At 39.6% G+C, this 26,126-nt stretch overlaps 1 protein-coding gene across 2 annotated transcripts in view; it reads right to left on the reverse strand.

Moving 5' to 3' along the window:
* LOC145415535 (thioredoxin domain-containing protein 16-like) overlaps positions 1-26,126 on the reverse strand; it is a 52,465-nt gene that overhangs the window by 9,670 nt on the left and 16,669 nt on the right. For both annotated transcript variants that reach the window (XM_080284760.1, XM_080284759.1), the window contains exons 7-15: positions 21,954-22,126; positions 19,938-20,028; positions 18,823-18,949; positions 15,783-15,941; positions 11,988-12,219; positions 10,898-11,031; positions 9,517-9,604; positions 3,017-3,152; positions 2,019-2,133 (exon numbers count right to left, since the gene is read on the reverse strand). In XM_080284760.1, coding sequence (XP_080140886.1) covers positions 2,019-2,133; positions 3,017-3,152; positions 9,517-9,604; positions 10,898-11,031; positions 11,988-12,219; positions 15,783-15,941; positions 18,823-18,949; positions 19,938-20,028; positions 21,954-22,126 — 1,255 coding nt within the window. The remainder of the gene's footprint in view (positions 1-2,018; positions 2,134-3,016; positions 3,153-9,516; positions 9,605-10,897; positions 11,032-11,987; positions 12,220-15,782; positions 15,942-18,822; positions 18,950-19,937; positions 20,029-21,953; positions 22,127-26,126) is intronic.

A 26,126-nucleotide genomic window follows, 5' to 3' on the forward strand; every position in this document is an offset into this window, starting at 1 on the left:
GAAAGAAAACCAACCGTGGTAACCTGGATAATGTAGTGGCCCTGTGTCCCAAGAGAGCAGGTGAGTAATCTGCCCGGCTCAAATATCTAAATTCCAGGGATGTGCCTCATGAAGTCTGTCCCCAAATTTACTTTTTACTTTGCAGAGGGCACACTTGGTTGCGAGGACATCAGTACCACAACAGTCAGCCCACAAAGGTAATGGTTCATATGATCAGTATACACAGAAGCGTTTATATATATGTGAAGTTCACTGTTAACTGAAATGTATTTCTCAGCATGTAATGTCAATGCCCTCTTGCAAGGTATGTTGGCACAGGCACTTAATCAGTGATGAGAAGGTCCTGAAAGCTAGCAGACACACACTTCCCTGGTACTGTGTAACAGAAAGTGGTTCAGCTTAAAGTAAATATTCATGGTTACCTATAATCCTATTTCAGCTTTGCAGTAGATCATGTGGTTTAAGTAGGCCATGGCAGCTGTTTTCTTCCTGATGTCCTGTGACCTGGAGGGTCTCCCTGGATCAGCCTGCATAACTAGTTGTTTTGGCAAAGTATCTAGAGCCATTATGAAAATCTGTTTATTAGTCTATTCATAAAGAACACTTACTTTCAAGCTGGGTTGGTAAGCTGCAGCTAATGCAATTTGGCAGAACATGTACAACAGTTATGAAGTCTGCTATGTATCTTTCACGATAGAAGCGTATGTGAGGCTATACAAGGATGCTCTTCCTCATTTTCCTCATGGAGCCAGATGAATGAATGGTAAGTGAGCTGAAACTTCATTAAACGTAAGATATCAGGATGTGATCTCATGGATAGTATCATAACTTTCCAATCCTCAAGACTGTGGTAATAACCATTATTATAAGGACTTTCTGCACACTGGCCTGGTTTGTTGATGAGGGATCAAAGGCATTAGTAAGGAGCCGGGGAGGAACTTCTGTAACGACCACTGAAGTATTATCTGTGAGAGGGGCACACCAGTGAGAAGTTCTGCCATTAAATGAGTAAAATGTGGATTGCTGAAAGCTTGCCAAAACGTGAAATATGTATACACAAATTGGTAGGTGGTGGCGACCATCATCCATTCACTCGATGTAGTGCTGCCTACTTCTTCCTTAGCCTTTATCATTCTTTTTCTGTACCTGCCCTCCTCTCTTCCTATTTCTCCCATCTTTCCTGTCACTACTTAATGCTTTTCTCTCTGTTACAGGTGGCTTTACACTGAGTGACAAGCCAAATGGTTTCCTGTAAGCCAAGAAACCATTTACAACGCTGGGTGGTAACCACATAACCAAACCATACGTGCTCCCTACATGTCAAATGGGTTGGTGGAGGGTTAGTGCCCCTCCCTGTAAAACAAGTAACTCAGAGTCAAATGGCCACCCCGTTAGGGATTATGGCGTCTGGCAATAGACAGATAGACAGAAATTTGAAGGTGGCAAGAAGTGTGGCTGGCAAAGGAAAATGTGGATGGGTATTATTAATAAGTTTCTGAGAAACAAGGTACAGAGGCTGATGAGGCTAGGAAAGGGATCAAGTAGGTACAACAAAGTACAGAGAACCACATGACAAGAGTCTGACACCCCCTTTTAACTTGACAATTAACACAATGACTCTTCCTGGCTCATACATAAGAAGCAAAACTTGGGGTGGAAAAATTATAATGCTTTTGAAGTGGAGCCAGGATTCCAGGGACTTGAGAGATACATGGCCCAGTTCACTGAGCACAGTGTTAATAATCTTCTGACTCTCATGTTTTCTCTTTCCTTGCATCTGGATCCTACCTCACCCCATCCTCCAAAAAAAAAAAAAAAAAAAAAAAATTATGATGATGATGAATGATGATGATTGATGATGAATGATGATGATGATTGATGATGATGATGATTGATGATGATGACGATGATGATAATGACATGATGATGATGATGATGATAACGACAATGACAACGACGAGGATGACAGTGTTAGTAAATTGTCGGAGGAATGTGAAGCATAATACTGTACTCCCTACCTCTCTGAGTGGTGCTGATTGGTAGGAACAAGATAATCAGGTACTTCTGAAGCATCCCAGCATTCTCAGCTTCCTCTCCCACCAATGAATAATATCGCTCAGGGTCCAGCTCAGCCTGAGAAGAAAAAAATGGCAGGTTATTTCCTAAAGAGTTATAACCCCTTAAATTAGGTGATAAATTCTATTGAGGTATATATATTTTTGTTACCTCTATATGATTCTCTTTATCACTGCCAAGACCACTGTAGAATGGGTTAGCAAAAGCTCCATCTAACTCCTCCTAGTTCAGAAAATCTCTCTAAAACTGAATAAAGCTGTTTGGAGGTAGCATGAATAAAGCAGAAAATACATCATCAAAATGAATGGGTTAAAAAGTGCCTATACTATTTAAAAAAAAAAAAAAAAAAAAAAAAAAAATGAGTATAGATACTTTAATCATACGCCAGCAAAACCTTACCATCTCTAAACTTCAATGTGTTCACTTCCTAAGCAAAGCTCAACATTTGAAAAAAAAATCTCTCATACATTATATGCCAAGTGTTGCACTATATCAACTGAATAACAATTTTTGTACATGGCTTAGTTGATGTACAACAGAGTACATAATCACCATTATGCACTGGTGAGGTATGGATAATCTGGAAATGAAGGCTACACCAGACCCTCAATATTGTACACATGATCTTACAAGCAACAATCTTAAATGTCAGTTTTGCTGGATGTTAATCAGAATACTAAAATGAAACAATGAAAATGCTAATAAGACTTGTGGATCAGACATGGGGATCAACTATGGGTATTTTTCAAATTTTTCATACATCAGAGATACTTCAGCAGCATCTTTTTAATCCTTCTTCACATTGCTAACAAAAGAGTTAATATATTTCTTTCCATCCATTTCCAAGCAGACTCTGATGGGAAGTTAACTTTGCTCTTTGTTATACAGTTATCACAAATTACTGGGACTGACATCAATAGAAAGACCACCAACTACTTACCAAAACCATGGGTGATGTGTGCTTTATGAAGTTTGTAATGGCCTCTGGTTTATCTAAATCATTTGTGAGGACACTCCTGGGCTGGAACCTGTCTGAAGGCTTGGATACCATAACACACCCACCGCTTGAGCCACACCTGACAGAAATTTGTGAGCATAAAGTAAGACCTGTTGTATCTCTGGACTATGTTCCAAACTACAGTATAACAACTTCATACAAATGTTATCATAAATTGGACGAAATTGGCAAATCAGCATTAGAAGTCGCAAAGGAACCTTAGCCCCTTCATGCACTATGAGGCAATTCATGTCACAAAAAATACTTCCTGAAGATCCTCAGTGATATGAATTGCATCATAAAAATATCCCTTAAAGTGGCACATGGACATGATCTAAGCCACAAGTTACCTCGGAGAGTTGCCTTTTGATGCCAATCACATCACAGAAACCTGAGAAAATAAATAATGAATGAGTAAAAGTCATACAACTGCCAGTCAGGCCTCCTCCAACCAGGAAAGCATTGTGTATAGAACAGCCAGCCTAGAAACTAATGGCTGTGCAAAGAACAGTTAACAGAAATTTTTTTTTGTCCATTACTATGGACTTCAGAAAGAGAGAGAGAGAGGGAGAAAAAAAATGCTTAATGGGAAGGCAATATATAACAAGGTGGTACTTCTCCAAACATTAACCATTAATCTTCCTGCTTTCTTTACTTCCATTACTCACATTCTTACCTATTCATATTTGCCATATTCAACTTTCTCCAGCTTGTTCTTAAACCCTTAGAATTACTCACATACTATACCCTTTAACCCCTTAACCGCGGGGCGTCACTTTCGTGACGCTTGGGAGCAAGGGATCATACCGCGGGGCGTCGCTTTTGTGATTCTGTGTTATTTTGAATTCTCCCGGGCTTCCAAGTGGGGGCTTGTATCATCTATCGGTACTGCCAATGTCCAACACTAGTCAGCACTCCTAATCTCATCTGTACTCCCATCCATTGTTGACAATTTAGCCATTTCTCCCCGTTCTTGACTCCCCTCCCTACCCCCCCTCCATTACCCTATCCTCTCGCCTGCCCGGCCGTGCTACGCTAAGTAAATCTTCCCTGGAATTTTTCACTGATTTCATCCATTGAAATAAGCCCTATGTCCTATTCTTATACCAAATAATATATACAAGAAAGAAATAAGGTAAGTGAGAGTGCCATACACCTGGAATTGGCTAATTATCACCTGACAACACCTCACGTGCACTCGTTCGCTAATTTTCGCTGTTTTTTTCCCCTTGAAATATGCCCTATAATCTATTTTCGTAATAAATATACATGTAAGGAGGGAAGGGAGAACCCTAAGTGATATTTACATTCACGTGGAACTACCTAATTTATAATGTATTGTCTAGATTTCCTGCCAATCATATCAGTGCTAGACAAAGCTGTTTCAAGATATAACATTGGTAGCTCTGAATATATATATCTCCTAAGTAGGCCTCTAATCTATTTTCGTAATAAATATACATGTAAGGAGGGAAGGGAGCAACCTAAGTGATATTTACATTCACCTGGAACTACCAAATTTATAATGTATTGTCTAGATTTCCTGCCAATCATATCAGTGCTAGACTTAGCTGTTTCAAGAAGTAATATTGGTAACTCTGAATAACCCCTGCAGGCCTCTACGCTGGTGGTCCTCCCTCCTCCGTTATCACTCAGTTCTCTCTCAACTTCCGAAGCGAGAGTACGTATGTTTCTTCTTGCTGACTTCAAGGCCTTTTTTCACCCCCATGCAAATGGCCCTGTGACCTTTACCCCCTACTAAACCTCGTGTGGAAAGAGGTAAAGGGCTGACAATTGATAAAAGAGTGACTACGATCTTTCTATTGAGTAAAACAGTGCAAGTGGAATTGTAAATAATGTGTAAATAATGTGTAAACAGCAAGTGAAAGTAATGAATGTAAATATACGTGAACAATGGAAAATAGTTTTATAAGTTATTTCAAGTGACAGTGCACAACACAGTGTAAATAAAATAGAAATGTAAATAACGTAAATAAAATAGAGAACGTAAATAGAAATGTAAATGAGTAGTATTATAAGAATACGAGTATATACCCTAGGAGTAATGAAAGTGAAAGTTTCACTCTAGCATGTCTGAATGCTATGAGTTATGAGAGTGAAGATGAAAGTGACATTCACTCTCAATGCCAGTATACTGTACAGGACGAGAAAGTGAATGCTACGTATTTTACTGAAAGAAATTGAATCCCTACAGTGACAATAAACTAATACTACTGAAGGAAACTTATGGATAAAGACTATAGATGTATATAAGTGTTATATAGTAATAGAAATATAAAGTGTGAGGGGTTTTATGAATAATAAATGACAGAGTACCAAGAGCGAACTAGTGCCAGTGCGACGATCAGACGCGCTCGTAATTTCCATTGCTTTCACAGTTTTTTTTTTTTTTTAGTATGGATCCCAAACTACTTGAAAATTGTAGAATAGTGTTTATAGTGTTTGTATCTGGCTGTGGTAATCATATTACGGGTTGTCGGGAAGTGTAAAGTGGAGACTTCGTTACCCTACTTCAGAGGTCTCCACAAGTCCTACGGTAACCGACGAAGGCTCAACAATCATTCCAGGAGAAAGCTGAAGGTATGTGCCATAAGCATATATAATTTTATTATTCTAGGACTAATAACTGATTTTTGGCAAATATTTTTTGAGAGTCTGTCGGAGCCCAAATAACCCCGCGGCACACGCAAGTTATTGGTAAACAAGCCCGCGGTGTAGGGGTTAAACTATTCTATTCATATCCATTTTTTCTTTATGACCAAACCATCCAAGCACACTTTCTGCTATCCTCAGATCGTACTCTACCTTTCTAAAACTGTAAGGAACTCCACAGAGAAAAACCAACTGTGCCAAAATCAAAGTCAAGATTATGGAGGACAAAATACTGAATTCTGGACATAAGGAGCCATCGGTGTTCCTCCATGGAGTTCCTCATAATATTTTTATGATGGTACTCTGTGAAGGAACCCCAAAGGCAAAAATGTCCGTTGTCTAACCTTCATTTTCTTAGTGGAGCGATGCAGCTCTTCCGGCATTACTCCATGAATAGTCTTATATTTGCTATTCTATCCACCATATACAACCCACATAAATTTATTAGTAGTTTCATTTCTCACAGCTACCACTCATTACTTTTTTTGGCTAATGTTGTGCCAAAGATTCATGTCTGTAAGTTAATGTAGGCACCAATGCAACTTCATGTAACCCCCTGGCGGCCTTTCAGCCATCTAAAACCTCAAGCCAAACAGCATCCTTCATGAACCCCCACCAGACATTCATCTCACAGAAACAGTTCTTCCCAGAGAAACTTCAGTACATCTAGCCAGACAATGTGGCCTTCATCCTGCCCTGCTTCAATATCAACACACACTACAATCACTCAATCATTTTAAAGGGCACCATGCTTCCTCTACAGGAATCTCAATATCCATACTGAAGCTGACCATTATACAGTTGTTTTCTACAGACTGAATCTAAATAAGTACCAAAACCATCTCATTACTTTCAAACGGTAGCTGAACACTGCTGAGAAAAGAAACCTCAGATGTACTAAAAAATCTGTAATAAATGAATGGTCTCTGTTTGAACTTTGACTCTTTACTTGTGGGTGAGTTTCCTGCCTAAGAGTGATGATTGTAGGACTAGTTACCAAGTTTGTAGCTACATTAGCTCTCATGGTAAAAAAATGGAGCCACGAATACCCAAGCTTTTCTATGGTGTATTGTGAGGGGGATGTAACAATTTCTAACAAGAAAAAATGGATTATGGTACTGCAAAAATCTTATTTCTTCTCCATTTTCTTCCCATCATATATGCCAGATGCCCAGAGGGAAAATTTAAAACAGCATAGTGTAAAATTTCACACACACAAAAAAAATAGACACTTTAATGCAACCCATCACATTTGAACAGGTAGTCATGTATGGTGAGGTATTGTGTGTGTGGAAAATGTGTACAAAGGAAAAAAATTGTCCAGTTACAGCAAAAATATAGTATTCTGGTTAAGTCTGTGTATGTGGCAATCCTGTGGCATAGGTTAAAATCATCATCATTATAATCATCCGGACCTCCTTTCCCAACCTAGGGCAGGGTGAGGAGTAGCAACATCCAGACAGTCCAAGTTTACCTAGTTCAATGGGCTACACTTGCATTCACTCATCATTCAAGCCCCCGGAATCCTGACTCCATCTGATATGCCAAACACATTCACCACATTCTGTAGCTTCACATAAACACATCCAACAGAGTCAATCAGGACACCATCATGTTATAAAGGGGTCCCAAATCCCTGATCATGAAGTTCTTCTCACAATATTCATCCAGCCAGCTCAATCTCTTGTCAGTCCCCTAGCCTCGCCGACTTCCATACCTCTCTTCCTCACACACTCATCCACCATATCCCTCCACCTTCTCCTCGGCCTACCTTGCCTCTTCCCTCCTTCAAATTCGCTCAGATATACCTTTTTCACCACTTTATTGTTATCCATTCTCTTCACATGACATACCATCTCAGTACATTCTTTTCGATTCTGGTGCTCACAGACTTCCTCACTCCACAACTTCCACGAATATTATTTTGTATCCTAGTCACTCTCTGTACTCCACATACATTCCTTAGCAGTCCCATCTCCACTGCTCTCACTCTTGACTTTTCATTTTCATGCCACACCATAGTCTCATATCCATATGTTAAAGTTGGCACTAACACTCATTCATGTAAGCCTTGTGCAGCTGCAACACTCAAGCCTCTGTTCCTTATCACAGCCTTTAAGGTACCAGCTACTTTCCTTCCTTGTGTCACTCTACTTTCCACTTCTTTTGCATATTTTCCTCTTTTCTCTGTAGCTATACCCAGGTATTTGACCTCTCTCACCAATTCCAGTCTCTCTCCATTCACTGTAACATCACAATGGGAGTCATCTTCTCTCTCAATAACCAGCATTTTACTCTTTTCTATGTTTACTATCAAGGCATGATGCTCACAGACATGAGCAAAACTCTGTACTAGTGTACCAAGTTCTTGTTTGGTAATTGCAAGTTGTATTGCATCATCAGCATACAACAAATTTGAGACATTCCATCCATCACCATTCATTACCAACGCCATCCCCCTCTCCATTACTCGTGTTTTTACTTCTCTCATCGCCCCGTCCACATATATATATATTGATCAACCATGAGAACATCACACAACCTAGTCACACACCCACACCAATCGTGAACCATTCACTTAGATGCCCATTTACCCTTACACATGCTTCACTGCCATCATATGAACTCTTGACGGCACCTAGCAGCTTAACACCTACACCGTACATGTGCAAAACTTTCCACAAACCTTCTCTGCTTACCTCGTTGTATGCTTTTTTCAGATCCATGAATGACATAAACACCTTATACTCCTTATCACAAGCCTTCTCCACTACCTGTCTTACTGCAAATATTTGATCCACACATTCTCTGCCACTCCTAAAGCCACCCTGTTCATCTCTCACTAAAACTTCTGGTATCTCTCTTACTTTCCCCACAATAATTCTTCCATATACCTTCCCTACCACACTCAATAAACTTATGCCACAATAATTCTTGCACTCAATTTGTTCACCTTTATTTTTGTACAGGGGTACAATCACAGTCTTTTTCCACTCTGCTGGCACAGTTTCACTCATCCATGCCTTCTTACATATCTCCAACAAGCACTTCATTCTGCTCTCTCCACTACACTTAATCATCTCTGCATACACCTCATCAACCCCAGCTGCTTTCCCATTTTTCAGCCGCTTCACAGCACTCTTCACCTGTGCGAGTGTCGCGTTTCCTGGCACTGTATTCCTTCTCTGCACACCCCCAAAACCAATCTTTTACAGCTGCTCTGCTCTCTCTATTCCCATTTGTCAGACTCAAAATTTTCTTTCCATTTGGTCTTTACTTCATCCCCATGGGTTAAAAATCTACCACTTACATCCTTCACACTTTCACATTTCTTTCTGCTGTCACTTCTACATTTCCACATCTCTTTCCTGAATAACTTCCTATTTTCAGAGTAATTTCCATTCATTTTTCTTCCTAGATCATCATTTACTTCCTTCTTTTTCCTCTTCACTAGTCTCTTTATGTACTTCTTGCTCTCAGTATTTTAAGTTTTTATTTCAACTGAACCCCTGTCCTGTAACCATTCTAGCCACTTCTTCCTCTTTCCCTCCACTGTTCTCTTAACCTCTTCATCCCACCATGCTGTATCTTTCTCCTTTGTTGTCACTCTTGCCACACCACAAACCACTTTAGCATTCCTAAGCAATCCCTATATGCATTCCACAGGCTATCCAGATCCATTTCATTCCAATTCACTAACTTCTCTCCTACATTTATTCATAAAACATTTACTCATAAGTAAAATATCAGTAAACACTCAAGACACTAACAAGTTGTCTGTGGCTAGTGCAGAGATGTGTAGCCCAAGGAGGTGTGTGCTATGTAGACCAATAGATGCTTTCTTGAAGACTCCAGCATCTGTGAACAAGTTTACAGATAATATCAATATAAACATCAGTGTTTACTTCTATAAATGCAGCAGAATCTTCATCATCAACACCTGAAAATTATGCATCATCATCATCATCCTACTTCCTACTAAAATGCACGTTCCTACAAGGCCTAAAACCCATGTTTCACTCATGATGATGTCATACATTCCAAGTGAGTTTTTTTTTTTTTTTAGCATATTGATGGATGTAGTTCAAGAGGAGTCCCAGTGCCTTACATTCATTGGCACTTCATTAAGATACATTAGCAAGCAAAAAGGGGTAGAACATAAATGCCCAGAAATAACTTTTTCCTGTTGCTGTATAACCCCAGTCTGTCTGGTCGAGCAGACCCATCAGCCGCAGGCAAAACTCCACCCCTGCAGGGTCGTCCTGTGCAGTGAACCAATGTTCCCCTGCAGCAGACAGCACCTCACTACTGGAAGATGCAAAGATGAGTGTGGAGGTTTGGTTCCCGGATGGACACCGCATTTGCGTCACTCCACCCAGTTAACAAGGGCACCATTTAGTTATGTAGTTACCATCCAGCACTGTAAATGGTTTCCTGGATTGCAGGAAGCCACTAACCTGGTCACTCAGTATAGAGCCACACGAATTGGAAAGAAGAGTGAAATAAAAAGTGAGAGGAAAGATAGCAGAAATACGAAAAGAGGAGGGCAGACACAGAATAAGAATGATACTGGAGCAGGACGAAATCACAGCACTACATCAAGTGAGTGGACGATGGCGGCCACTACCATAAATAACTGGGAAGAGAGTATATATATATATATATATTTTTTTAACATGTACAGTATTACACACAGTGGTACCACAAGGTCTGCACACAACCACCTGACAAAAATGTGTCCTGCCTTCTACATTTTTTAAAAATCCTCCCCTCGTATCTAAGAGTAGCTATTTGTTCTTCTCATACTCAATGGTTTTGTGTTTCATACAGTTATCACATAAAAACATTTAATGCAGCACTTTCCACCTGCAGAGCCAGTAAGGATGTCAGCAAACTTTAATCATGACTGTCCAGTACAGTAAGTCCTTGTTATGTGTTACTTTTCTTTTTCTTTTTTTTTATTACTGCCAGAGTCCACAGTAAATTAAAAAAGACTGCCTCTCAAAGTTCCACTCAACCTTTCATGCTAATCTGCCAGTTTTCTTGAATTACAGTCCCAGCTATAAAAAAAAAAAAAAGATGTGACACAGAACACATCCTTGACATATAATTAGGACTACATGTCCTTAGCAAATGGTTCTTTTATCTTACCTTCTGCTGAAGGGAATATGGCAATGGTGACAGCATCTACAAATGAGCATGCAGGATGGACTTCCTTCTCTAGCATCATTAGAGCTTCCACCTCTCTTATATTCACCAGCTCTAATGGCGACTTTCTCTCCAACCTAAATGTAAAGTAAAAGTGTGCCATTACATTCTGATACAACAAACAAACTAATGTTGAATACAATAATTTAATAATGTATTACCTACTATCAAATATATTCAACCAAATGGACTGTTTTCTCTACATAACACAGCCATATTATAACCGAAATGTCTAGAGTGGCCAAAGATCAGTTGCAATATTTTTGGCTTAGTAAACTTCATTAATGAGCATACATGTGCCTTTTCACAGAGCATACATGTGCCTTTTCACAGTGTTTACTGTAGTACTGAACCCAGCATCATTCAAGCAAGCAGGGTTAGTGATTTTTAAAAACAGAAATAAATTTTCTTGATTTAAAAAAATTCCTTGATTCAGATCAATATTATCAGTTTTTTTTTCTATGTTTTGGCAAAACCTATCAAAACTTGTAGAGTAATGCAACATTCCTGTCATTACTATACCACACATACATTCACCATCCAATTCTACGCTGCCCCACGAGAAGCATAGGAGCCCGGGGCTAGGCAAGTTGGTCCTGACATTTAAGATGAGAGTGACCAGCCTGAGTGGCATTACATGAGCAATAAAACCTCAACCACTCCTTAGATATAAACCTTCACCGGGTCAATCCGACTGGAGTGCCATAATTACCCAATAAACCACAAGGTGCCAAAATTTGGTTATATAGTTACCACCCAGTGTGGTAAATGGTTTCCTGGTGTATAGGAAACCATTTGGCTTGTCACTCAGTGTAAAATCACCCATAGGTAGATGGAAGAGGAAAGAATGAAGGAAAGAAAGACAGAAAAGGGAGTGTAAAGTCACCCATAGGCAGCAGGAAGAGGAAAGAATGATGGAAAGAAAGACAGAAGAGGAAGGAAGGAAGAGAGGAAAGGGCAGACACCCAATGCAGCATTACTTCGAATGAGTGGATAGTCAGAGCCCCCACCTACCAAATGTATATATACTTACAACAGTACGGTCTTGAGAATATAGTCACGATGGATCTGTCCATCATAGGTGATATTCTGGCGTGCTCTTGGGTGCATGCGGAGGACAGGATACATGTGGATTCCCATTTCATCACAAAAGTATGGCCAGTCAAAACAGTTGACACGGTGAACTGTTGCCCGGCTCTTATGACCGGTTAAAGCAGGTACTACAAGGCTCAGGTGCTGCAGCAAAGCATTACTCACAGGATCCCCTAAGAAGAAATGGAAGAGAATGAAGTCTGCATTGTATAAATGAGAACTATATAGTATTATCCTCTCCTGTTACAGTGAAGGAAGATAACTCTTTCTTTTTATCACCTGGTGCTGTTACATAGGTTAGTCATCTGATATTTATATGATCCAATTTCCAAATTCTTAAATGGTTGAGATCAAAAGGCTCTTAGAAATTTGAATTTTTTGAATACCTGGAATTCCCACCATTACCATCAGTTATATTCATACACATCCACCAATTTTGCATGCCTTTCACTATTCACTGTATCCATGCAACAATATATTACAGAAGTCATGGTTCTGAAAATAAACTTTTTTTTTTTTTTTTCAGTGACAGACTCCCAAATCACAAAATGAAGAAATCAACCTTATGGGTCAAGCAAGTCCAAGTTAAACTAGCCTGGGTGATTACAGACTACTGTGGGGCTTTGTAAAGAAAGTAGTGACCCTGGAAACTAATCCTTTTTTTTTTTTTTTTCCCCACAAAATATATTTTCATAAAAATTTGGTAAGGAAACTGACTTTCAAAATCAGAAAACTGATATTTTGGAAACTTGGAATTCAGCTTTTGGGAACAGTCGCTCCTTCACTATGATGACATTATTATTTACTTCATGCTGCTGCCAGATTTTACTTTGCTTGGGGGAAGACACTTGGTTCTGACATGGTTGATGAAGACTGTGGCAGTTTTCTTTACCAAATGGACACCACCTTTCCATACCTTCTACTGAAATGAGTCTTTCACAGGATACTTGTTATTTTTCCTGGATTACCACAGCTACTGAGCATTTTTATAAATTTACCTCTAAACTACAAATGAAGATTTAGAATATGTAAACAGAGTATTCTGCCAATGTTTAACTACCAGTAGTCGGCATATCTAAAGTTCCTAATGCAAGTTTTTACATTTGAAAGCTGGCTGTCAAATGCAAGTTAGGCTTAGTTGGATTAAGTTAGATTGGGTTTGGTTAAATCATTAAGTGTCCCATAGCTTTGACACCGTTATTAGCAGTGCTGGGCAGGTGCACAAACACTTGCGCAATGCGCAATTGCACACCATTGCGTTCCGGTGAATATCGTTTGCGCATTGCGCACCGCACGAGACCATGCGCAATATTGCGCTTGCACTCCTGCCTTGCGCACCTGTAGTGCGCAATCCAGGGGACACGTGGTCTTCGGAGCTTCCCGTACTGTATGTCTGGACAAGGGATGGGAGAGGCTTGGGAGGGTCGCAAGGGTTCTGCTGGGGGGAGGCGGAAGGGACGGAGGGTTGTAGCATTTCTTAAAATGCTTCAACAGAGATAACGTATTTCAATATTTTTTAAATTATTATTATTAGTAAATACTAATAGATTATAAATAGTACCACATGCAATTCCTTTAAAAAAATCATTAAACATTTGAATCAAACATCCACAGCCTAATAAATTATTAGGCTGTGGATATCTGATTTAGATAATATGTTTTAATGATTTTTGTAAGGAATTACACATGCTATTGTAAATCTATATTGAATCATTAAATAAAACGTCTTGTGAAAATGCAGGTAAAAGTAAAACTGGCAACATCACAGCCTTTGTTTCCCTGTCCCTCTGCTTTGCAGCCCACTCACTCCTCTGTTTGAACTTCCATGAGTGAAAAAGTTACTACATGACAAGTGTTGTGATACCAGCTCTAATGTATGGAAGTGAAGCTTTGACCTTGTTGGAGGGACAGAAGTCATGAGTGAGAGCTGTGGAAATAAATCAGTTATTTGAGAGAAGCATGTGGAGTTACATGGAGAGATAGGCTGACAAATGAGGATATAAAGAAAAGTTGTGGTGTGGATGTGGATATGATAGGAAGCATTAGGAGGAACACACTGAGGTGGTTTGGCCATGTGGAGAGGATGGAGGGTGAGAGACTGATGAGGAGAGTGTTTGTGAGTGAGGTGGACGGGGGGAGAGGGAGGGGGAGGCCGAGGATGAGATGGAGGGATGGGGTGGAGAGGTATATGAGAGAGGGGGGTCTGAGTTGGGAACTTGGCAATGAAATGGCGGGGGACAGGGCGACGTGGAGGCGATTTGTTTGTGGCCACCTCGTACAGGATTGAGGCATCTGGCGATAGATAGATAGGGGTATGCTGTTTTATTTAAATATCTCAATATTTTACAGTAATTCCCACAAATATATGCAAATGGTTTGCACTTGCACTTTGCAACATTGCACAAGCTAAATATTAGTCAGATTGCGCACTTGTGCAAGGTAGTGAACTGTGGATTGCACATTGCGCTTGCGCAAGGCCCTTCTTTGTTTGCGCTGCCCACCACTGGTTATTAGTGTTTTCTTTTGCATACATTTGAGTATGCTTGATACACTGATGCGTCCAGAGTGGTTGTTGGTAAACAACGTGGCCAGTCAGAGAGATCGTCAGTAAACACTGCCGTGGGGGACCTGGCCGCCTCCAAAAATACCCCATATATTTTGTTCTTTTCCAATCACTTCTTGCAGTCAGAATTCAACAGTTAACTATCTGTGTCGCATATGTACCAAAATTACTTACCTCGTGAATGTGAGTTTGCTGTAATATAGGTGGAATCACCACACCCATTGGTAAGGAATTACCAGAGACACCTGGTAGTGATGGGGTTGATGAAGAATATATCTAACTGCTACAGTATGAAAGACCTGTCCTTAAATGAATAATATCATCTGGAGACAGCAAAAACACAATGGAAAAGATGGAACAATATCATCTGGAGACAGCAAGAACACAATGGAAAAGATGTCATCAAATTCAAGGGGTAAATACAAAATGCAATGGTATGTACTAGATGAAGCAACCAAAGTGCTTGTCTCTTGCTATAACCACTTATTCAAACCATGATGACTAGCAATAATTCATAAGGTTTTGATTCTACTTTCTGTTACCAAAGGATATTTCCTCTCACACTCACAGGTGGCATATGAAACACAGGAGTAGGACTTCATTGCCTTATCTAAAAAATAAGGAGAGCTAGCCGAGATGATAGCTGATATTTCATTTTGAAACTTTTTTCTGTGATCAAATACATTACCTTGTATTCTGGCATGCTCATCTACTTACTTACACCAGAATGTGACACAGGCTAGAAGCCCTGTGGAAATCTAGACCACTGACATTTACTTGGATCCTGGTAAACCACACATTAACTAAAAGGAATTATTTCCACAGCCATTTCCTGTCAATTAGGAATTATGCCATTCACATAAGCATCAGTTTCAGTCATTCATATGGATTATTTGGCCCATTCAATCTAATGAGGTATTTTTTCAATTCATTCTTGCCATCTCCAGACAATTTTACTCGGCTTACAAAAGATTTTTCTAACAAGTTGAATGCAGCCTTCATTAACCTCAACACAAAAAGTCTCCCATAATTTTAATAAAAGTACCTAGATACTGAAGAATAAAAAATATGCTGTTGGACTGAAGGGGTTAAAAGTAAGATGGCATGAGGAAAAAAGTGACTTGAAGGTAAAACAGTGGTAGTATAAACAAAACACCAGATTCTGAGACTTACAACTCAGGTAGAATGCGATGACTGGTAGTACTTCTGAGGCAAGGACTGCATGGTAGGCCTCTGCGCCAGCCAGTAATGGGATGTTAACAAAGGCTTCATCATGAACCATACCCAGCACTGTTTCATCATCAAGGTGTAGTTCCTCTGTGGGAAAAGAATCTGGCAAAAACACATCAGGTAAGTCAATCAACACTGCTCTTATATGGAATGTGAAAATAGTTTTCAAGTTCTATATAAAAGACAAATACTGTACAGTAATTCATCCAGCCATCATCCAATCCTACATTGCCCCATGAGGAGCGTAGCAGCCTGGGACTAGGCAAGTTGGTCCTGACATTTAAGATGAGAGTGAATCAAGTGCAGTAATCTATCTATCTATCAATTGCCAGACGCCTTAATCCCATATGGGGTCACCACAAACAAATCATCTCCACGTCAACCTGTCCCCTGCCATTTCACTGCCCTGCTCCCAATTCACACACCCCTCTCTCATATACCTCTCCACTCCATCCCTCCATCTCATCCTTGGCCTTCCCCTCCCTCTCTCCTCTTCCACCTCACTCACATACACTCTCCTCGTAAGTCTCTCACTCTCCATCCTCTCCGCATGACCAAACCACCTCAATGTGTTTCTCCTAATGTTTCTTATCACATCCACAGCCACACCACAATGCTCCTTCACATCCTCATTTGTCAGTCTGACAAATGATTTACTAAAAAAAAAATAATAATAATAAAATTAATAAAAAAAAGGGGGGGGGGGTGACATGAACATACCAGTAACCAAGTCCAAAAACATCTATTTTTCATTTCATTCTGGGTGAGAGACCTCCCACACTGAAGATGTTGAAAGCTGTATAATACAAGTCATATCAATACAACAATCATAAAATTTGTAATCATGATCATGGTGGTCACCGGACTATATTTTCTCCGTGCTAAAAGGGTGTTCAGATCATGGGCAAATCTCTCGGTTATATCTCCAAAAGTCTCCCAGAAAATAAAAAACACTGGGAGGTACTAAAAATAAAATGATAAATACATCACTAACTGCAGGGATTAAACAGAAAGGAAGAAGCAAGGAACATGACCAACAATTAATTTACAGTGGAATTTCAAATTTTGATGGTTTAGAATTCAACTATTCGAATTTCAATGCATTTTGGAGTGGTCCACCTACCCCACTATTCGATGCAAAATCGTGTTTTTAGATGCTCTAAGGGCCAGACTCCAACCAAAACAAGTGAAGATAATATTTTTGATGCGAACCAAAATGCTAGAAGTGAAGGAACATTATAAGAAAAAGTATGAGCCTAACCTAATATGCGACATGTGTCAAGAAGAGAATGAAAAACAACATCATTTATTCATGTGTGAAGCATACGAAGATATAGTTCCGAGACAATTCACCGTCAAGTCAATTCACTGTCAGATAATTCCCAGTCAAAACATGGACGCAGCCAAAGGAGAAATGGCAATACAGGAATGGACAGAAATACACCAAGTATACACTTGCTGATAAGGTGATGTACACTTGCTGACAGTAAGGAAATACAATGCAGAACTACAGTTACTTAACCACAATTATAGTTCATATAGTTTAAAGGGGGTGTGGGCAAAAAAATCATGATTTTACATAGTTAGGTTTGGAGGCCCCAGACCCAAACTAATTTTTCCCATAAGAAGTTCACTTTAAATTTCGATTGTTTGAATTTCGCGGTGATTTTTTAAGCACCCATGCCCATCAAAATTCGAAATTCCACTGTATATTGTTTTGGGGGTACATATTACGGTGCACTCTTAACCCTTAATTAATCACCAAAAGAGGTAAGGTAAACCTCACAAGAACACAACTTACTTTACTTTACACAATAACATACACACACCAAAGAAGAAACCAGGATTCATTTTACAAAGGGAAATTCACATAGGCCTCAGAATACAAAAATAAAACGAGTTATTTCCTACCTAACCAGATTACAATCAGTGGAGGCTACGTACTCGCAGAGCTTGAGGAACTAGGAGAACTCGTCGATGATATAATCCAGATATAAACCACACTCTAGTGTTATTTGGCGAAGTGAACCAAAAATGGGAAAAGGTGCACAAACAGCGTGTTTTGTAATCAAAGTGACGTGTTTAGTAATGTGTGAAAATAAGAGGAAAAGTGTAGCAAAATGTGACAAAAAGTGTAATGTGACAGTAAGTGATAAAAAAAGTGACAAAATGTGTCTCTGGAGGCCTGATCAGGATATCTAGTGGCCATGTCTAACATTGTGAGGATGTACTGGTGGCCAGAGGAAGTTTTAGGCAAAGGGCCAACAATATCCACAAGGACCCTAGTGAATGGGGCCTCAAACACAGGTAGAGGAATCAAAAGAGCCACAGCGATGGGCTTATTGCTCTTACTGACTAGCTGACAGGAGTGACATAACCTACAGAACTGGAAGACATCTTGATGGATTCCAGGTCAGTAAAAATGTTGCCAGATGCAAGAGAGAGTCTTCCTCACCCCTAAGTGACCTTTGTCACTTTTTGTCACTCTTTTATCACTTATTGTCATGTTACACTTTTTGTCACATTTAGCTACAATTTTCCTCTTATTTTCACACATTACTAAACATGTTAATCTGATTACAAAACACACTGTTTGTGCACCTTTTCCCATTTTTGGTTCACTTCTCCAAATAACACTACAGTAGAGTGTGGTTTATATATGGATTATATCATCGACAAGTTCTCCTAGTTCCTCAAGCTCTGTGAGTACGTAGCCTCCACTGATTGTAATCAGGTTAGGTAAGAAAGAACTCATTTCATATTTGTATTCTGAGGCCTATGTGAATTCCCCTTTATAAAACGAATCCTGGTTTCTTCTTTGGTGTGTGTATGTTATAGCGTAAAGTAAGTTAGTTTTCTTGTGAGGTTTATCTTACCCCTTTTGGTGATGAATTAAGGGTTAAGAGTGCACCGTAATGTATACCCCATAACAATATCCATCCAATTCTTCTAGCTAATGAAGAAAACCTTGCTGCCTACTGACCCCGAGGCTGAGATGGAAGGTAAATATGTCCTTGCTCTCCATCATCATCTTGCCGACCAACTTCCAACTGTTCTTTCACCCATGTCAATGGATCATCGTAGTCATTCAGATGGGATGCCCACTCCTCCTAGATTGGTTATAATGAAGATGAATATTTGCTTGGTATATAAAATATACTAAATATCTTCCCAACATGTCATTTAAAGTGTAAGGAGAAAGTCCTTATCAAAATTAATTTTTTTACATTCTCTTTTGCCATTTCATATTTTACTGTAAGAAAAAAGTCTATTAAAGTTCCACTGCTACTAAAAAGCCAATTTGCCAGTTATCCAAGCTCCAGTTTACAGTACCAATTATATGAAAAATTATATAATCATTCAGAACACATCCCTAACCTACAATGATGACTGGCTGGCCTCTTAAACACTTTTGCACACTTCATCAGTCATTATGGATCATCTTAATCATATTTACATTATTATAAAAGCAGTAGGTACGATTACAGAAACAGAGAATACAAGTTACTGCAAGGCCACAAACCCATTTTCTTCTTTCAACTTTTAGATGTATAACGGATAATGAAGAAATGCTGTTAATATACAATAGGAACAGTAATGAATGGTTAGGCACAATGATGATGATGATGATGATGATGATGATGATGATGATGATGATGATGATGAAAATGATGCTGAAGATGATGATGATGATGATGATGATGTTACTGTTGTTGTTGTTGTTGTCACTGATGATGATGATGATGATGATGATGATGATGATGATGATGACGGAGGAGTAACAATATAGGGGTGTATGTGTGTGATACTGTACCATCGAGCAAGAGCAGGGTAAAGTAGGTGTTTGGACATTTAACTTCTTCAATCTAGCGACATAGGTCTTCCATATTATTACTGCTACTACACAATTTTCTTTCAGCTTAAGGGTAATTTTTCAAAAGGCTGGAGTTGGTTATAATTTTCATTAACTCCTTCACTGCTTTACATCACTCTGAAATTTAATGAAATTGCAGAGGTTAAAAAAGTAAACTAAAGCTGTATATAATCAGACTGAAGGGGTTAAGTGCCATTCTGATGTAAACAAGCATACACTATTACCTGCCCAGGGTGAAGAAAAGCTATTGAAGGTGGGCTAAGGGAATGCCGTTTCAGCCACAGTTTTCTGAGCATCACATCACTAGCATTATCCCTGTAAAAATAATCAAATATTATTACCTCACTGCAAACATTATCCCGAGCAAGAGGAGATGAATAAAAACATAGTAAAGTTTTTCAAACATAATTTACAGAAAGCAATTCTTCTCTTGATACAGAAATGCAAAAATTAAAACGGAAGACATAAGCATACAGGGAGAAGTCTGATACCTATCATACTAAAAGATAATGCTGGTCATTACAAGAATGTGCAGCGGAAATACAGTGGCTAATACTACCGGTATCACAAAGTATAGAGAGAGAGGTCATGTTATCCAAAAGCTCAACTATCCCATTTCACCTTTTCCATGACAACCTCAGAACATCCAAAGTTCATCATATATGCACATTTTCACATCATCCATGACATAGGACCCCATGAAGCCAACAACTGACTCACAGAAAAAATGACAAACAATGCAGTAGCAGTGGTGGCAGTTGTTCCCTAGGCAGTCTGGCCGAACAGCCCTGAGTCCCTTGGGAAGGTCATGGCCGAGACCGGGCTTTCCCACAGAGCTCTCAAAGAGTGTATGTTGTGTTGTTGGCGCAGGTGATTGTGTGCAATGCAGTCTTCCATAATGTGCTTAATAGTATGGGGTGCTGTGCTGCATCCTGGACAGTCATCAGCGAGAGTCATCCAGCCTCTTCTGGTAGCTTAAGAGGGCTGGATGGTGCCCACAACTCAGCCTGGCCAGTTGGACCCTGTCCTCACGAGAGAGATAGGATTCAGAAGGGTGGATGTCAGGAGGCCGTGCATGCAGCTGTCTGTTGTCTTTAGGTGACTGAATGGAGCGGCGAGTGATCTGAGTGTGGATATGCTTCTTGAAGCTGGTCTGAGGTGGGCGAGGGGGGAGAGATGACAGAATTTGTGTATGGTATCGTGTGCTGGGTGTTGTTTTAATGTTCCTTGGTGTGGGTGGCTGTGCTGCCATGTAATATAGTGGATGTTGTGGGTTTGTGGAGGCTGCAGCAAGAAACTGGGTGCCTCTCATGTCTAGGCGATCCTTGACATTGAGGACTTTGGTTTCTTGATGTAGGTGGTCTGTGGGAAGTAGCTGTGCAGCCTGTGATTATTTGTAGGGCCTTGTTCTGTATGGTCTGTAGAGTGTTGTAGTGTGTTTTGGTGAGGTTAGAAGCCCAGGCAGGGCTTGCAAAATTCATCACTGAACGTATGTATTGTTTGTATACTGTGGTGGTGGTTTCTTTGTTGTGTCTAAACAATGTGGTTGCAATTGGCTCAAGTCTGATCAGTTCTCTTGTTCTGGTCAGAATGTACTGAAAAAAGGTAACTCCTATTTAATCACACATAACAGAAACAAAGAGGTATCAACATCTTTGCCAAAACTGGTCAAAGAAAGACTCAACATCATTCATTTCATTCATTGCCAGATGCCATGTATCCCAGATGGGGTGGCCAAGGGCTTAGAGTTAACTGTTTTACAGGGAGGGGCACTAATCCTCCACCAACCCCACCTGACACGTAGGGATGCCAACAGCATCTGGTGTTCCCAGACGGTCACCCATCCAAGTACTAACCAGACCCAACATACATCAATAAATATCCTAAATCACTTGCTTAACTTAATGTGACACTAAGATCATTCTACTCTTGCTCTATCAAATCTGCACCATAACTATTACCAATATGAACTGTGCATAACAGTTGCAAATGATAATTACTAGTAATATTTTCTTAGCTCGAAACTGATAAAAATTGAGTGATGTGTGTGTGGAGTAACATAAACATTCAAACAACTGATGATGGAGAGGGAAGAGTCCAAACAAAAATAAAACATTACCTCACCATGTCAAAGTGTGCCACAATCTAGCAAGATGTGGGAAAAAGGTCCACAGCAAAATATCATACTAACAATGCATATACCAATATGCAGAAAAGTAATGCTTGTAAACAATACTTACAAGTTTAGGGTTAATAATGCCACAGAGCCATGCAAAAGCTGGGCCAGGTGGTGAGCCAGGTCCTTCACACGACTCTGACATGACTCATCGTAAACAAGGATCAACCATGGTAAGCCGCTATCATCATAGGGAGTCACCAGTTCAGAGGATCCAGCTGGCATACTCAAGTCATGCTGGGGTAAGAAAAAGAACAGACAAATGATCATGCTATGTCAATATATATAAAAACCAAAGATACTGCACCATTGCAGTTTGCAGAAACCTGCTCAGATGTATGATAACAATGTTTTTTTTAGCTGAAAAATGCACAATATCGGCAGAAGTGCAGATGCTTATCTTGCAGTGATAACGAAAACTGCTATAACCAAGTGTGCAATAACCATGGGATCACTGTATGATGTGTGTGTGTGTGTGTGTGTGTATATATATATATATATATATATATATACAGTAAAAGTCCAATTCTTCGGCATCCAATTCCCCGGCAAATCTGACACTTCGGCAGTTTTGAGAAATAGTCCCATTTCCGAAAATCTCTGATCGTTCGGCAGATTTTCCGATTTTTTTCGTCAGTCTTGAAATTCTCCATGAGTCCTTAGAGCCTGTTGCAGGACCTTCTACAGCTGGGGACTTTTTCCAGCAGTAGCAGACTCCAATTAACCCCTTCTATTGTACATATGTAAATAAGGAACCTACTATAAGTTTAGGTAAGTGCATGTGAACTTGTAGGCCTACTGTACCATTACATTTATGTACAGTATGTTCACTAATTTCTTTATTTTTCATATTCATGTATACTACTGTATTCATTACAGTATTGTACAGTATCAAACAGTATACAGTACTCTCTCCAAACACATTTGTAATATATATGAGTAGTGATGATAGTGTTCACCGAAACATATAAGGTACTGAGTGGGTAGGGTTTTTGATAATTCGGCAATTTTGATTTTTTGGCACTTGCCTGGTCCCATAGATGCCGAAAAATCGGACTTCTACTGTATATATATATATATACAGTATATATATATATATATATATATATATATATATATATATATATATATATATATATATGTATATATATATATATATATATATATATATATATATATATATATATATATATATGTGTATATATATATATATATATATATATATATATATATATATATATATATGTATATATATATATATATATATATATATATATATATATACTGTATATATACATATATATATATAAATATATATATATACACATATATACATATATACTGTATATATATATATATATATATATATATATATATATATATATATATATACTGTATATCATCATCATCATCATCATCAGCCGTTTGAGTATCCACTGCAGGACTGGCCTATCCCGACCAAAGTCGGGATGATACAGCCAATGTATCTCTACCAAGTGGCTTAGACTGTCTGGTAGAGATTGTATGTAGGGTGAGAAGTGCTTGTAAGTGTAACTGTAGTGTTGGAGTGGCTTTGGATGTGTGTGTAGTCTGTGAACCAGGTGTAATCCGCCCGCGCAACCCGACTGAGAGCAAGCATACTTTATAGTGTGCGACACTGGTTCAGCCACAGCACCCCTTGTGTCTGCCAATGCAGTACATGGCCGGGTGAACACTCCCAAAGTTTATTACCCTGGCGGGGCGCGAACCCTGGCTCACCCGTGTACGAAACGCACACTCTACCACTGTACCACAGAGGCTCCATATATATATATACCTGTATATATATATATATATATATCTATTGCCAGACGCCTCAATCCTGTTTGGGGTGGCCACAAACAAATCGCCTCCAAGTCACCCTGTCCCCCGCCATTTCACTGCCCTGCTCCCAACTCACACCCCCCTCTCTCATATACCTCTCCACCCCATCCCTCCATCTCATCCTCGGCCTCCCCCTCCCTCTTCCCCCCTCCACCTCACTCACATACACTCTCTTCGTCAGTCTTTCACCCTCCATCCTCTACACATGGCCAAACCACCTCAGTGTCTTCCTCATAACGCTCCCTATCACATCCACATCAACACCACAACGTTCCTTTATATCCTCATTCGTCAGCCTATCTCTCCATGTGACTCCACAGGCTCCTCTTAAATAACTCATTTCCACGGCTCTCACTCTTGACTTGTGTCCTTCCAACAACGTCCAAGCTTCACTTCCGTACGTTAGAGTTGGTATCACAATACTGTCATGTAGTAACTTTTTCACTTCCATGCTCACTTCCCTGTTTCTTATCACTGCTTTCAAAGAACCAGCAACCTTTCTTCCCTGCTGTACCCTTTCAAGCACTTCACCCTCCAAACCTCCATCCTTACTCATCACACTACCCAAGTACTTAAACGTACAGTACTCACATTTTCCAATTCCTCACCATCCAACCTCGCTGTACATTCACTGATTTCACCTCTTTCAAAGACCATCACTTTACTCTTCCCTACATTCACCTTCAGATTTTGTTTCTTATACACTCTCCCAAACTCATCCACCAAGCCTTGGAGCTCCCCTTCGTCTTCACTCAACAACACAGTATCATCTGCAAACAACAGTACAGAGAGTTTCCAAACACTATCCTCTCTCACCAGGGCCACTCCAACATCCACTACCCTACCTTGTACCTCTTTATTACCCCATCCATGTACAGACTGAACAACCATGGAGACATGACACATCCCTGTTTCAACCCAACTTTCAAAGAGAAAAATTCACTTAGTTCACCATCCACACGCACTGCAGCCTTCGCACCATCATACATACTCTTCACAGCATTCAACAACTTCCCATCTACTCCATATATTCTTAACACTTTCCACAATCCTTGTCTATCCACCCTGTCATATGCTTTCTCCAAATCCATGAAAGCCGCATACAACTTCTTTCCCTTCTCTAGAAACTTTTCCATTAAAGATCTAAGGATGAATATCTGATCTACACATCCTCTTCCCTTCCTAAAGCCTCCCTGTTCCTCTCCAACTATTTTCTCTGTTCTTTCTCTAACTCTGTCAATAAGTATCCTACCATACACTTTTCCTATTATACTAAGAAGACAAATGCCCCTATGATTACCACACACTTCTTTTTCCCCTTTTCCTTTGTCTATCTATCTATATACCTAGGCTGCTTCCCCCAAGGAAAGGGAATAATTATACCTGACTTCCAATCCTCCGGGACTCTACCTTCCTCCCAGGCTAATCTGCACATCTTCCACATCCATTCTACTACTATCTCTCCCCCATGCTTCAGCATTTCACCACACACTCCATCAATTCCTGGGGCTTTCCCAGATTTAACTTTCTTCATTGCTTCCACAACTTCTATCCTACTGATTTCTTCCTGTCTTCTCACCTCCCTCCTTCTCCCAGCCATTCCCCAGCCACTTATACTAGCATTACTTCCATCCTCTACGTTCAACAATTCCTTAAAGTGTTCTCTCCATCTGCTCACTTTTTCTCCCTTCTCCACTAGTAATCTACCATTTTTATCTTTCACTCCCCTGCTAACTTCACTTCCACCCTGTCTTACTCTTTTCACCTCTTTCCAGAACATTTATATACCGTATATATATATATATATATATATATATATATACAGTATATATACATATATATATATATATATATATATATATATATATATGTATATTTATGGACATATAGACATGTAAACTCTCAATTATCTGTTGCAATTCAGTCAAGCCCTATGCCGAATAATGTGAAACATCGGATACTGCCTATCTGGCTCAGCCTTCAGCTCTGCGCCAGATAGTCTCTTCATCTCGACCCTCCATCCTAAAAACTTTACCATGAGTAAAAGATGAAAACTAAGCATGTAAAAACAAAACAGTAATTATAGTGTACAGTAATACAGTACTGTGCACAGTGTATTATTGTATGTACTCACCAAGGGTTTGCATCGATGGGGAGGACAGCATTGGGGGGCTCACACTCGTAAACAATACAGTACATGATACAGCACTGGGGCAGTTTAACAATCACAACAGAGCACTAGGACATGAGCACTTACAGGATATTAGCTTTGCAATACAATGCAGTACAGTAGCTTGAACACACGACTCCACAGAGTTAGTCAAAGCACTAGGGTTTTGTGACCACATGATCAGATGGGCAGGAGCACACAGGC

Source organism: Coenobita brevimanus, chromosome 103, assembly GCF_032717465.1.
Source record: "Coenobita brevimanus isolate Jiangsu-jjx chromosome 103, ASM3271746v2, whole genome shotgun sequence".
NCBI lineage: Eukaryota > Metazoa > Arthropoda > Malacostraca > Decapoda > Coenobitidae > Coenobita > Coenobita brevimanus.